General features: G+C 51.3%; 4 protein-coding genes across 4 annotated transcripts; 2 read left to right on the plus strand and 2 right to left on the minus strand.

Annotated features, from left to right (window-relative positions):
- Window positions 1-993: 993 nt before the first annotated feature.
- BABINDRAFT_162473 (uncharacterized protein) lies at window positions 994-1923 on the plus strand. The gene has a single exon (XM_019129370.1). It carries the CDS (start codon window positions 1142-1144, stop codon window positions 1472-1474), a length of 333 nt encoding a protein of 110 aa, XP_018984118.1. The 5' UTR covers window positions 994-1141; the 3' UTR covers window positions 1475-1923.
- A 1935-nt stretch (window positions 1924-3858) lies between these two features.
- Window positions 3859-6315, plus strand: BABINDRAFT_21767 (uncharacterized protein; the record flags this gene model as incomplete). The annotated part of the gene is made up of 2 exons (XM_019131272.1): window positions 3859-4731; window positions 4945-6315. Coding segments are annotated over 2 exons (2244 nt in total), but the record flags the coding sequence as incomplete, so codon positions are not given.
- Window positions 6316-6454: 139 nt separating this feature from the next.
- CST5 (Cst5p) lies at window positions 6455-9783 on the minus strand. The gene has a single exon (XM_019127248.1). It carries the CDS (start codon window positions 9442-9444, stop codon window positions 6655-6657), a length of 2790 nt encoding a protein of 929 aa, XP_018984120.1. The 5' UTR covers window positions 9445-9783; the 3' UTR covers window positions 6455-6654.
- A 1044-nt stretch (window positions 9784-10827) lies between these two features.
- Window positions 10828-13248, minus strand: BABINDRAFT_167976 (uncharacterized protein; the record flags this gene model as incomplete). The annotated part of the gene is made up of 1 exon (XM_019130554.1): window positions 10828-13248. One exon carries the CDS (start codon window positions 13246-13248, stop codon window positions 10828-10830), a length of 2421 nt encoding a protein of 806 aa, XP_018984121.1.
- Between the last annotated feature and the right edge of the window lie 647 nt (window positions 13249-13895).

Consider the following 13895-nt stretch of genomic DNA (forward strand, 5'->3'; position numbering starts at 1 on the left):
CCCTCACTACTTTGAGCTCCTAGTCTGGGAAATACGAGCAAATAAATTTCAAATACAAGCAATACCAATATCCAAGCCAGTGTGGCGATATACAGTCACAAGACAAGCATTACAGGATTAAGCTATGTGAATGGTTTGGCCAGCCTGGCCCAGAACGCCCAGCTTCGTAGTCGGGGATCCAGAGGCAGGTGTGGTATTTCCCTTGCTAAAAATCATCTATTCTTATCCATTTTTATTACTGAACACCCCACCCGACTATTAGCTTCGTAGATTGTTCCGATAAAACCGAATTGCCGAGCCTTTTCACATGCATCCCAGACATGCAGTCATGCGCTTAGCTATAGGTTTTTACCAGCCGTTAATACCCCTTCCGAGCTAGTACCCTTATTTTACCCTTATGGAAGGAATAAAGGAGTACGAGGAGGGGTTCCAGACGAATGGCTAGAGACCCTGATACATCTTATTACCACCAGATCCAACGCCGCACTACCTGTTACAAACACCACCTCATGGCCAGCCGTTCATATCCCTCTCTCGGTCTAATTTCTAGGATACGCGGCAGCTTACCTGGTCGGTTTTCTGGAAAGACTGCAACATGACGCACGAAAAGATTACGATATTTGTTGAATGCAGCGACCGGCGGTCACTAAAGTGCCCAAAGCACTAGCGCTAGAACCTGTCCTATATTGCGTCCGAAACCTCTGGATTTATACAAAGTTAATTTTCCACCTTGGCCGCTTTCTATCTTGGTTATGCTTTTCAGCTTCTGGAAACTGAATCTATCTGTGCGGTTTGGCTCTGCCCAAAATTTGCCTCAACCGGTCCTGGCCTGGCTCATCAGGCTTCTTCAGATAGTCGTTCGCATACCGATATAATATTCCTCGCACGCTCTTACACACCCTCAGGTTAAGGATAGGCGCAGCACTGCAGGCGCGCTTTAAATATTACGTTTCCATATATCAGCCTGCTCCATTTATTACAATACATCTTACAATGGACTTTGAACTGGACTCTGGTGACTTATCTGGCGCTTTTAAAGTTGCCAACTTGGCTGTGGCTGGGTTTGCCGTACGTATTACACAATAACCACACAGATCCGTACTAACCTCTGCAGGTGCTCGCTGGCTTATCTCAATTGTTCATGAGCTTCCATGCGTTTGTACTCGGCATCTACCTCGTGATTTTTGGAGCTGGGATTGGGTTGTTAGAGTTCCAGGTCCCTCCAAAGACCTATGAGTACGCTTCCTTCCTCTTTTCCTTTGCCGGCAGAGGTGTTTTCTACACCTTGGTGGGCGCTATTATGGCTCACGGCGGGTTTATCAGAATTACCAGTGGGTTACTTATCTTTGGTGTGGGGATCATGTACATCGTTTTGGACCGAATTCCGGGTATCGCCAAGCCAGAGAACATGAATGTGGATGCTCTTTCCATGGGCTTCGACGCCGATGCTGATATTGACAACGAGTTTGCGTAGATACGCCGAACTTCTTGGTTCGAACTTTGGCTGAACCCCCCAAGGTGAAAGCTGCGCAAGTGTGGCGTTGTAAGACACTACCGTAGGCGACGGTATCACGTGGCTCTTAATATACAAGCTTGACATTCTTCGTAGCACAAGTGGCAGAGGTCTTTGTGTTCTGGGTGTAGGCGCAATCTAACGACAATTCAGTGTAGAATGCCTTCCCGTGACATGGACAGAATCCTACTCATGGATAGGGTGAGGCTGGCCGTGTTTAGTGCACCTCAGTAAGGAATCATCAATTGGGAAATGGCTGGATATAGATAGGGTTGGCGCAGCGTCAAGTACCGAGGACGGTAAGGGGTTCAGATTTCGTTGGCCTCAAACTGAATAGAGATTAAGGCAACAGAGATTACGAAGAACGTTGATCAAGGTATATATGTTATAGTTACATACTTAAATACGACATGTTTTGATAAAACGATACATGTGATTTGCTACTGAAAATTTCTAGCCCCGAAGATTAACGTAAAAAAACACAAAACGATATATAGTAAATTTACCTGATAAATTGCCTGCCAGCCGCACTTAGAGGTTAAAAACTCCAAAAGGCGGCATATTAATCACCATTATATCAGTGTTACCGTACGACGGTAGGCTCACCTAAAACAAAACATAGCGTATATCCAAGCACAGCTACCAGCTATATCTCGGCTCTTATACAGCCCAGTGGCCAGATACGAGCCGCATACGGCGTGGCCCCTTTGGTGAGCCGTATGTGGCACATCGCTTAAGCGGTGCAGGATGTATACATCGCCATCTTGCGATGCAAACACATTTGCACCTGAAGGGCATAGATCTGCCTGCAAACTTGCTGCTATCGAATCCAGACGTCTATAAGCATACTGTAAGTCAGGAGGAAGCCGGTGCTGGAAATACTCTGTTGCTATCGTGTTACCTAATCTCCCAAGGGCTTATCTACCAGATCTGAGCCTGTAATCTCAACCATTGAGTTACCCAGGAGTGGAAACAAACTCCTATAGTGGAAGCTGAGTGTGTACTGAAAACATACCGGAACCACCATTGTTACCGGTAAATCCGCCCCTTCTGCCACTGGATCCTTTTCGCTATACCCTTGTGTCGCTATACCCTTGTGTCGCTATATGCCCTCTGTTTTCCAATAACCCCCACGCTGCCCCACTATGGAAGAGCTCAGAGTTTTAGACATGACATCTGACAAAGGGTTATTAAAAGCCCCAATGATACCGCAAAAAAAAGCGGAGCCATGTCTGCAGCCAGAAGAACCCCTATGCAAGCATCTAAAAACGGGGAAATCCTCAGTGACACCCCCCATGGCAGCCAGCCTATCCCCCTTTCCCCCAATACACCTCCAGATCCCACGAAAGTCTTTCACAGCCTTCCGACTCGTCTATTGCGAGCCAGAGGAAATCGTGCAATCCTCCACCGTTGTTCTCCTTGGGAAGATTCCCGCATCCTGGACCACCCAGCACAACTCCCCACTCCGGGTGGCCATACAAAAGATGACCAGCGGGCTGCTCTGGCAGAAGTATGAGGCAGTGCGGAACAAGTTTGCCACCAGTACCGACTACACTATGACGGATTCCACCGACCGAAAGGTCACCTTGCTCGGGGTGGTGGACGTCCCACGAACCGGGCCAGATTTGCGCTCGCTATCGGAGGCATCCGTGGCGTCCAGAGAGAGTCTTTCCACCGAGTTTTTCAGCGCCGATGGAACCGGACACAGGACAGTGCATGATGAGATAACCCTGGAAGACAGTGAAGGAGATTTTGACGAGACTCTCAAAGGGAACGATGCGACATTGCGATGGGGTCGGGACTCTGGGGAGCAGCCTGTGACGCAGATGCCAAAAACTTCGAATATTTTGCCAACGCAGACCATTCCGGCGAAGCAGAGCCACATTCCCCGTATCGTCAGCTCGTCAGCTATTCTGCCCAATGTCTCCATTCCACCCATTGTGGTGTCGTCTACTTCGACGTTTCCGTCCATCATTTCCCAACTTTCGGCTCCACCGGAGACCCAAGAGATTGCACTGAAAGTTCCAGAACCACATCCACCTCCGCTTAGCCCCGTTATTGAAGGCGAAGTCTCCAGCATGGATGACCTCTTTCCCGTGACTTTTGCCATCCCCTCCTCCTCCTCTTCGATTTCATCCCCCTCTAGGAACAGATCCCCCTCTAGGAATAGATCCCCCTCTAGGAATAGATCCCCCTCCTCGTGTCGGTTGAGCTTCGGCGAGACGTCTCTCATACGCCTGTCCATCGAGCCCATTGACCCCCAGATCGACCCCCAGATATACACCCCCAGGCGCCGCAAGGGGCTCCACACCGTGAAAGCGGCGGCCAGACGGACAAAGAGCCGTGTGAGACGTGATATGCAGACGTTAGGAACCCTCTTTCACACCGACGAGTGGCTCCTGGACTACGAAACAGGTGAGATCTTGGGCGTGGAGAAGATGCTTGTGATGGTCAAGTACACCGCGCAACAGAGCTTCCTGGCACCGTTCACTGATGCAGAGCCGTACGATACACGGGTAACCGAGCGCTGGAAGGAGTACCTCTTGGTGGTGCGGTCCTCTGGCGACATGGACCAGCCGTTGCTCGTGCAGTTCTATAAGAACCGCGGGATCCTCCAAAAAGACGCCTCCATCCGGGAGAACACCCTTGATTTCACATTCACGCATCGATGTACCGCCAGCTTGTACAGCAACTTGGACAAGAGCATCGCTCTTACCGTCCCCGTCAGCAACGGGCTGTACATATACATTCTCAAGACCCACACCCAGAGTGCGTCTGTCCGCTGGCTCAGTCTCTTTCGCAGCACATTAGGTGAGGTAAATGACGGGCGATTTTACATCACCGTTCCCGATTTGCACACATCCTTGGAAATTCATATCCCACGCGACCGCTATGACGAGTTGGTAGACGAAAGCAGACAGATGGGAAAGGGCTTGGATCTTTGCTTGCACAATCGCACGGTCACTTTCGCCACGACACCCATTCTCGCGTATCTCATCGACAAATGTCTCGAACAACTCCAGCGGGGCCAAAGCCCGGAGCAAGCAGAGCTTCTCACGGCCTGGAAGCGGGACAAGACACAATTGAATCTTGTGTTGCGGGATCATGATAGGATCGAGTGGATTGATAACCATACGCAGGCATTTGTATATTCGCGATGGCTCTCGCACGCGGGGTTTTCCTTGGAGCTCCGACCTCTCACCCACTATCCGAGAGAAGTTAAGTTGACGGATGAGTCGGAGGCCCTTACGGAGAATTTTGCAACCCGACCAAATGCTGACCATTTTATGATTCACGAAGAAATGACTACGATCGATTGTCCGCCCACGACTCCCACTCCCGCTGTACCCGCGATTCATCATAACTTGAAATCTACCTTTACCAATCCCTTTATGCCCAACGCGGCTAACTCCCTCCCACGTCAGGGCCAGACTAAGGTGGACGTCCTCCACGAGCCAGAAAAGATCGAGGGTTTCCTCTGTCTCTTGACGACGCGGAAAGGCCATACCCGTCGCCGTCTTATGGGCACGCCCGCGGTCAAGCTCGTGTACTTTTTTTCGTGCGAGAACTTGCTCTTCAAGGTGAAGTTCTTCCGTGCGGTTCCGCCGTTACCGCAGGTCGGCCTCATCAACGCTGACGGCTCCATCCCCAACAAGGAGGCCCTTCTAGCGTTGTTAAACACCATGGATGATGTATACACTCACTCGGTGTACCGGCTCGATACTACCGGCCAGCTCGACTTTCTCCGCCCGGAAACTTCCGTCTCTGCTTTCCAGGAACACGATACCAACGCGTTCTACGAGGCAGAGCGGAAGATCAAGCAGGTGGTCAAGGCCGGGGAGGTGCTTGACATGTGTGATATTGACCATATCATCCCAGTGATGAGCGAGGAGGTGGACCGGCTAGTGCGGCTAGAGTGCAAGTATGTGTGGCAGGGGGTGGCCAGCACTGAGGTAAAGGAAGCCGACGTGATCGGTGGTGTCTTTGAAATTGTGATGCGAAACGGATGCCGAATCCGCTTGCAAACCAGCACTTCCCTGCTACGAGACGAGTGGGTCTTGCGACTCACCGCGATGAAAGACTACTGGACGGCGCGGAAGGGAGCGGATTTACGCCTCATGAGTGAGGTGAGACAACGCAACTTGGACCAGTTGGGCGTGGATGAGTATGATGAGTCCTGTGTGGGCGCGTTTCCCTGGGAAAAGTCGAACTACGTCTCCAGTCCTGAGCTCTACAACGTATCGGCTGCGGCCATGACCAGTGCCGTTAGCATGAGTGGGGTGCTCTTCCAAAAGCCCAAGAAGCACGCGAGCTTCAAAAAGTATTTTGTGGTGTTGGCTCCTGGGCTCTTGATCTTGTATAACTACTACGACAGATCTGCTTCCGGGAATGTAGTCCTCACCAGCGGCCACCCGCACTTCTTGACCATTGCCTTGTCCGAGTGCTATGTCTACTCTGGTAACACCACCTCCTTGGACTTGCTCAAGCGCGACACAGCTTTTGATTCGTCTAATCCGGGATTCCAGGGCCTTCCGCGCATTTACAGTGACGGCTGGAAGTCGTCGGAGCAGGAGCCTGCACGGTGCTTTACGTTGTGGTTTGGCAAAAAACGCGCAATGTCGGGGAAAAACCACAAGGTGGCGTTGAACGAGGCCAAGGGTAAGAAGAGCGCACCCAAAAACCCAGGGATTGTGAAAATTGTCAGTCGTTTGGGAGTCACCGGCAACAGCATGGTGTTCATGGCGCGGTCAGCCCAGGAAAAGGACCTTTGGGTGACAAAGTTGTTGTACGAGATTGAGCGGTTTGCCGACACGGATGATTCGGAGTTCCAGATTATTGAAGGGTAGGGCGTGGTGAACACCCAGACAGCAATGGCCAGCACTCTACAGTTTAGTTATTAAATCACCTACGCCAATGCTCCATTAAAAGCCCCCCTCATAAGAATGTCTGTGCATGGATCACTTATACTAGATTAAAAAAAAAGCAGTTCCGGTATTTCAGAAAATAGATTATTACATTAACTTGGCATTAGATATAGCTCAGGCATACGCCAGAACAAAGGCTATCATTGGTCTTTAGAACGAAAGCGACTCAGTCCTGTTTCCTCGAGATACGCTCACCCTTTATCATATTGCAGAGTGTTAGGCCATATCCAAGGGGCAGCGCGTTTCATCCAAAGCCCTGTCGATATCGGCAAACAAGCTTTTCCAGTCATTAGTGGCTCCACGGCCAGCTTGGTTTCCCTCTTTATTGGTGGGGTAGTGGTAGGCAGCCATGCGTGGCATGGTGATGGGCTGAGTCTCCAATCGAAGCCGTAATGGCGACTCCCCCAAGTCCAGGAGCTCGCTTTCCGAGCGGACATCGGGAGTCAAGGACATCTGTGTCAGGGAGGAGCCCATCCGCAAGGAGTCAGGTTTTCGGATATTGATCGGTCGGGCTTCGTCCGAGGCACAAAGCCGTGCCAACGTGAGGGCATTCTGGGCGCTACCCTCGCTGGGCGACGTTTCACACTCTACGTGTGGATTCAGGTCGATAATGCGATGGATTAACTCGTCATCGGAGTCGCTTTCAGAAGCTGACTCGTTGTACGAGGCTTGGAGGGGCAGGTGCTTTTGCACCAATTGGTTGATCAATTCCTCGTCCGAATCGCTGTCATCGTCGTTGTCCAGGGTTTCGGTCCATTCAGGCGCTTTATCAAGGTTTGAGCTGTCTTCGTCCTCGCTGTCGCTCTCAAAAGACTGGTCAAATTTCGCCTCCAACCGCAATTCCCTGATCATGGTTTCCATGACTGCGTCCCAGCTGCCCAAGCTATTTGAACTGTGCCCTCCAATCTGCAACATCAAAGTGTCGGTGAGAGGGGCACCGGTGTAGTTCTCAGTGGTGAAAACCACAGTGGCTACTTCGTCGGGTTTGTCACTGGCAGTCACTAGTTTCCGGATGTCTCTCCGAAGGTCTTGACTTATCGTTGCTCCAGCCGGCTGCTCATGGAAGTATTCCAACGCCGTTCCAATGCGGAGAACGTCGTCGTGCAGACAAAGGGGAAACGTTGCCATTTCGGCCACCACGTTGACCCTTAACTCCAGAATGAGCAAGCCACGAAGAATATTTTGGAAAACGGCAATTTCATCGGGTTGGAAACGCACATTGTGGAGAACTAGCACGAGCTCAGAGGGTGGGACAGTCACAAGCTTTGGCGTGGGCGTTCTGACCTCTTGAGAAGCTCCCTTTCCCGTTTCATCCGCCAGTAGCACCACCGTAGAGGTGAATATCTCCGAGGGGAAGACAAACTTTGCGTCCAGGAACGCAATCCCCCACTTCTCCAACACCCCTGTGCCCAGACTGTCGTCCTGAGGGCGCAAGAACAAGCACACATCCTGGTCCACCACGATCTTTAACGCTGCGCTGGACGGGGCGTAAATCTTGGCTCCCACTGGAAGCTCTATCGTCTGTTTGGCGCAGTTTGGGGCCACTAAAACGATGCACCGCTCAAAAAGCATCACCGTGAATGGCCTGTATTCACCGTGGAGCTCGAGACTGGCTGCCAAGCGGTCAACCAACCGCAACGAGCCGTACTTCATTTCCGGCGTCCGGCCGAGAAGCTCTTCCGTGAATTTGGCTCGCAAGACGGCGAGCGGCATCTTGCTATAGAGCGACGACTTGACGGACGAGGGTCTGGTATAAGGAGAGACCGAGCGCGAGTGGACGAGTCTGGTGGGCGAAGCAGAGGAGATCACAGAGGCCACGCCAGAAATGGAGGAGCCCCGTCTGTGACCAACAAACGGGCTGTTGCGCGGAACCAAATAGGTCTGAGAGGCCAGCCGTCTCAGGGGAGAGATCCCAAGCGACGTGGGGAGGGGTCTCGGTGAAGATAGGGAGGCATGGAGGGGATAAAAAGTGGCCCGGGGCGAAACGGGTCCTGGGGTTGTGCTTAGAGTGGTGGAGAGGGCCGCGGCAAGCGAACTTATCGGATCTGCGAGAGACTCGGGGACGAGGTGGTTGGTTGTGGTAATCTGAAAGGCTCCCTTGTTCTCACGGAACACGTTTGGGGTCGTCAAAAGGGCTTCGGCAATGTAAGCATCCACCAACCCCTCGTCAGAAGGTACACACGGCTGGGGGGTTCCGCTGCGACCGCACTCGGGACAGGAGCCAAAGATTGCACGGCGCATAGCGGCCACACTATCTCCACGGGGGTGGGTCATGGCGTTGTACGCGACAAACTCGGAAAAACATTCCTGGTGGGCCGGGTGCCCACAGTTCATCTCAAGAACTTTCTCCAGCACGTGGGCCAAGGTGGAGGATAGTGACTCACGGCAGATGCAGCACGTGCTGGTGAGAAGCGTCTTGTGTCTGCGCAGCGAGCGCTTGTAGGCGAACGGCTTGACGGGCGGCGGTAGGTTAGGGGGAGCGGGACACCATTCGTCATCCTCCTCCACCGTCAGGTAGTGCGCGGGCTCGCTGAATATAGGTGGTGGGCCTTGGAAGGATGGTGAGAAGGAGTAAATTTGGTTGACGGGGGTGTGGAGCATATCGATAGAGGAGGTGGTGGGGGAAGGAAGGCTGTCGTTCGTATGGGGTGAGGGACTCGCCTTCGCAGGCGTTTGGGTGAGTGGTGACGGCAATGGAAGCGACATTGGCCTCGCCTGCCTTATCGGCAATGACAAATCGAGCTTGTTCAAGTGTGATTGGTGGGGTTTGCGGTACGTGTTGGTGAGAATGTCAGAGACCATGGCTTCGTTGGTGCTACCGGCGGGAGTGGTCAGCGACTTGTACAAACCTTTGAAGCTGAACTTTTTTTTTCTGCGTTCCGAGGCTGGCGGCGTGAGCATTACTGAGCGCAGCGCGTTGTCAGGGCGAAAGCCAACTGCTTTAGGCGTCGTATACGGGACGTATCCACCGGTAGCGCTTTTTAAGGGGAGGTGGTCGTGGTTCATTTCAGACGGGCATAGTAGAATGGCGTAAGCGTGGAGGGCGAACGTGGGAGATGAATAGAGGATTCTGCTCTATCTCTGTAGAAATAACTTGGAGAGCTTGAATAAGAGGAGCAAATTGGGTAAACAGCAAGTGAGCAAAGCAGATGCTTAAATCTGCAAGTTGAATAGTCGTTGATGTTTTGGGGCCACTTAAACGCGCGTGCAGATTCTGCGTGCGTGGTACACGTGTCGGTGGGGTGTTTCAAACGTCGTGCTGCTGCAGAACACCGTAAATCCTCCGTCCATGCATTGATTGACGAGGGGTGCCCGCGTCTGCAGCTCGCTAGTGGGCGCAAATCTGAAACCCCGGGCTGTACACGACAGAGATTGAGGAGTCGTAGAGGGTCCCAATGTATAATAGGAAGCCACATGGCATGGTCACATTATAGGTGGAAATAGCAGGAAAGAGACTGTGACTTCAGTAGAGCATGCCGAGGGGGAAAATTAGACTCGAAGGCAAAAGTTAGAGGTCCATGGCAGCTAACCATAGATATTTGTTTCTATGTAGGCTAGTGTACCTGAAGTACTTGGCACGTTACTAGCCCTGTGGTGCGGCGTTCTGAAAATGCAACACCACCTTGTGGCGGCCTATCTCCGTAAGGTTCCAGGGCCTGTTTCAGAGTTCTCGCGCTTGAAACTCTAAGCCGGCACGTGACTCTTTAGGCAATACCGGATTCCTCGTCGGTCAGTTAAGGTGGTGGGAGGTGAACTAAAAGGGTCTAAATTGCGTTTACACTGGTATGGCCAAAACTCTATCATGTGGTTTACGCTATTGTTTTGATTGCTGTTCACGGTTAATGGCTTGCAAGTAGCCAATTTAAGGTTCTTATCGACTTCGGGCTGGTAATTAAAGCTCAAAATGGGAATTTGTCGAAGGTTGGGGTCCTTGAAGTTATTCAGGTGGCTTTGATGCATGACGGCGGAGCTAAATCACAAACTACAAGTCCTGAATGGTTCTGTTCCTATAAGCAACAGAGCCGAGCCAAAATGGTTCCATTCAGCATAACGTCCTGACGAGACAAAACACCCTAGGAACAAAAGACGGATTCTAGAAAACGGCGTTAGCTGTTAGACTAGACGAGATGCGTAAACCTCCTGTATTTCAAGCTGAGTGCTTGCCAATTCTAGTTCTCAAATTTTAACTAGATGGCTATTGATTCGGTTCTAACCGGTCTCTGGTATGTTTAGCTGAGACTTCTGACACTGGAGTATAATTTTACTCCGTTTCGTAGGTAACTTACCCCCCCCCCCCCATCACCGGTATTTTACCTAAAAAGCCAAGCTCTATAGTTATCAATTTCAAAATAGAAAAGGACGTTCCCAACAGTGGCTTAAGCACGACACCTAGAACTCGTCAAACTCGCTGGCCGTGTCAGAGTACTCGCCGTAGGGGTCGGAATTATCGTCGGTGTCACCGTACGATACGGCGTCTGAAAACCCTTCTTCGGGCATCGCATCAACCATCTCTTCGTCTGAGCCCCCTGACTCAGATCCACCTTCCGATGCATCTTCGTCCCACTCCTCCCATTCGTCGCTGGAGCCGACGTTGGCTTGTAGAGCCTCCTCTTCCCCTGAATGGTGTCTGAACAACCTAAGGTTCGGATGGTCCTTGGCCAATCTCCAGGCGTCGTGCCTCAACCCTGGATTATCGTGGATATATAATACCTTCATACCTTTGGGGATCGCGTAATTGAACGATGTGAGTAGATTGGAGCTGATATCCATGCGTTTCAAGCCCGCCGGGAGCTTTTTGATCCCCAGAATGTTGGTTAGTCCCTCTTTTTGCCCCTGGAGCTGGAGAGTAAGTAGCGATTCTGGGAGCTCAAGGTGCAAGATTTCCGTGATCGAATTCTCATTTACGCCAAAATACTCTAACCGTGGAGGTAACACCATTCCGTCGATGTTGGTGAGTCTGTTTCCCGCGAGGGAGAGTCTGGTTAGGCTTTCTGGGAGCCTAACAGACTCGACGGATGTAATTCGGTTTAGCCGAAGCTCAAGGTACTTGACTGAATCAGGAAATACAAGGCCATTCAACGATGTGATATAATTGTCTGACACGCGAAGCTCCACCAAGTGTGGAGGGAGCTCTAATCCTTGTAGTGTGACCAATCGGTTCTTCTCAATACAGAGAGTCTTGATTCCTGGAGGGAGCCTCCCAATGTCCAGAGGCGACGCGATGTCGCACTCTTCAACGTACAACCGCGTGAGCTTCAAGCTTGCATCGTCCCAATTCAGAAAAGAGAACGAACCTAGCGGTCCGGCACCGAGAAATATCTCGCGACAGCTCTGGGGGATGCGGAAGTCGGCGAGTGTTTTCAACGGCATGCCACGGAAGTCTATGAAGAGAAGCGAGTCTGGGAGTTTTGCTGTGACCAGTGTGAGCTTGAGCTCCTCCATGAGTAAATCTTCCAACGTGTCGGGAAAAGTGATGTTGTTGATTGTGCTGAGCGGGTTGCCCAGAAGATCCAAGATCGACAAGGCAGGCGGAAACGTCACATCCGCAAGAGACAGTAACCCGGTTTGTCTCAAGTGCAAGTTGCGCAAGCTCGGGGGTAGGGCTAGATCGCAAAGACGATGGTTGGTAAACAAATCGTTCCCTTCGAGATCAAGAGTGCGCAACTGGCTGGGTAACCGAATCAGGGACAAGTCATCGTCTTCACCCCCCAAATCGTTCATCTCCATAAAAAGTTCGTCAAGGCCATCCGGGAGGTTGCTGAGGAAGCCTAACAGACGAATCCGGTTTCTCAGCAATTCGAGATTGCGCAACGTCTCTGGGAATTGCACTTTTTCTAGAGAAGCCAAGTGAGAGGTGATGATGGCCAAGTCTACGAGGTTTGCAGGTAATGACACATCAAACTCCGCTAAAAAAAGGTTTGCCTCAAGGGTAAGGCTCTTCAACGTCGCCGGAAGACTGATTCCTGAGAAACTCTCGATTCCGAGCTCCACGAGTCGCAACGCCTCGAGCCGCGGAGGCAATGTTATCCCGCGGAGGTCTTCCCACCCAGGGGTATTAGCAATCGTCAAATCTGTCAAGCTAGGAGAAAATTCAATGGAATTGAAGTCACTAATAGATATATTATCAACTCCCTCGAGATAGACCGATTTTAAGGAGCTGGGAAGGTTGCGGTACACCGTCACGGGCACAGCCGGGTATTGGAGCATGAGGGTCTGTAGCGTTTCTGGGAGTGGGATCGGCTTGGTGTGGTCCCAGGTTGAATCATCATGCCATACCATACGCAAAAAGATCAAGTTGGAAAAGATCTGAACCGGTGTCTCCAAGTCCAGAGAGCAGGTTACGTGAACAGTGGCCTCTGTGATGTTTTCCAACCGGTACACGGCAGCGGTCCGGAGCCTGTCTTCGATTCCCGGCGGAGCAAAGCCACAGAGAACATGGATATTGCTAATTCTGGAGACTCTTTCAAGTACACCTTCCTTCAGCAACATGTTGACCACCTCGGCAATGGAGTATAGCGCCACGCGCCTGATCGTGACGTGGGTGAACTCAGGGTTGCGCACGAACTTTTCGAACAGAGGAACGTCCATGAACGTATATCTGAGGTCGTGTTCCTCTTCATCGCGCACCTTGGGGCCATTGGGGTCACCGATCTCAATATACGCGTAGAGAGCATTCAAGGCGAGAGTGCGGAAGGGAGGGGCGCCGCAAAAGACACGGAGCTTTGCCGGGGGGAGGAAGGAAAAGACCCGCTCGGTGATCTCCAAGGGGAAGTCGAGGAGGTTGGTTAAGAAATCGGGGGACTGCAACATGTATGTTTTGTCTTTCAGAGTAAGAAGCCGAATGACAGTTGTGGCGCTGAAGTAAGTGATAAGGTCTACAATAAGAGATGTGCATGCCGGTCATTTTCCACCTTGCAGGGTCGGCTAGGGTGCGCGTTTATCACCCGAGTAGCGTTGGAGGATTGGCGGATATTGACTCAGTATAACCAGTGTAAAGGGAAAGAGTACTTTTTATTTCCTGCCTAGTGACAAGGAATTGCGATTGGCGTGGTTGTGTGTTTCTGGTTTCCGATATCTCTGTATTCTGGATTTGATCATATTTCGAAGCACCCCAATGGTTGATATAAAGCCTAATCCCGTGTACTGATTTCGGATTTTACTCTCAGATTCTGATCTCGGGTCTGATTTTAGATTCGGCTTAGATTCGGCTCAGATTTCATATAATCCGTTGAGACCAGCACTGACTACACAGCTATCAGCTAAACTCGCCCGTAAAATCGATCCTTGCTCCTCAAATCCCAAAAAAATATCAGGTCAGCTCTCTAGGCCAACTTATACTTACTTATCCTCTAAGGAATCGGTTCGTTGCATGGTAATCAGACAACCTCTCGAGCCCCATGTACGGAAATACTTAGGGCTTTATGCACAACCTTCTCAAGCAGATATAATGCTGGCTA

Source organism: Babjeviella inositovora, assembly GCF_001661335.1.
Source record: "Babjeviella inositovora NRRL Y-12698 unplaced genomic scaffold BABINscaffold_9, whole genome shotgun sequence".
NCBI classification, from domain to species: domain Eukaryota; kingdom Fungi; phylum Ascomycota; class Pichiomycetes; order Serinales; genus Babjeviella; species Babjeviella inositovora.

Bases quoted from the DNA above. Each gene is read 5' to 3' on its own strand.
- BABINDRAFT_162473 (XM_019129370.1), top strand. From the start codon at position 1,142: ATGAGCTTCCATGCGTTTGTACTCGGCATCTACCTCGTGATTTTTGGA.
- CST5 (XM_019127248.1), bottom strand. From the start codon at position 9,444: ATGAACCACGACCACCTCCCCTTAAAAAGCGCTACCGGTGGATACGTC.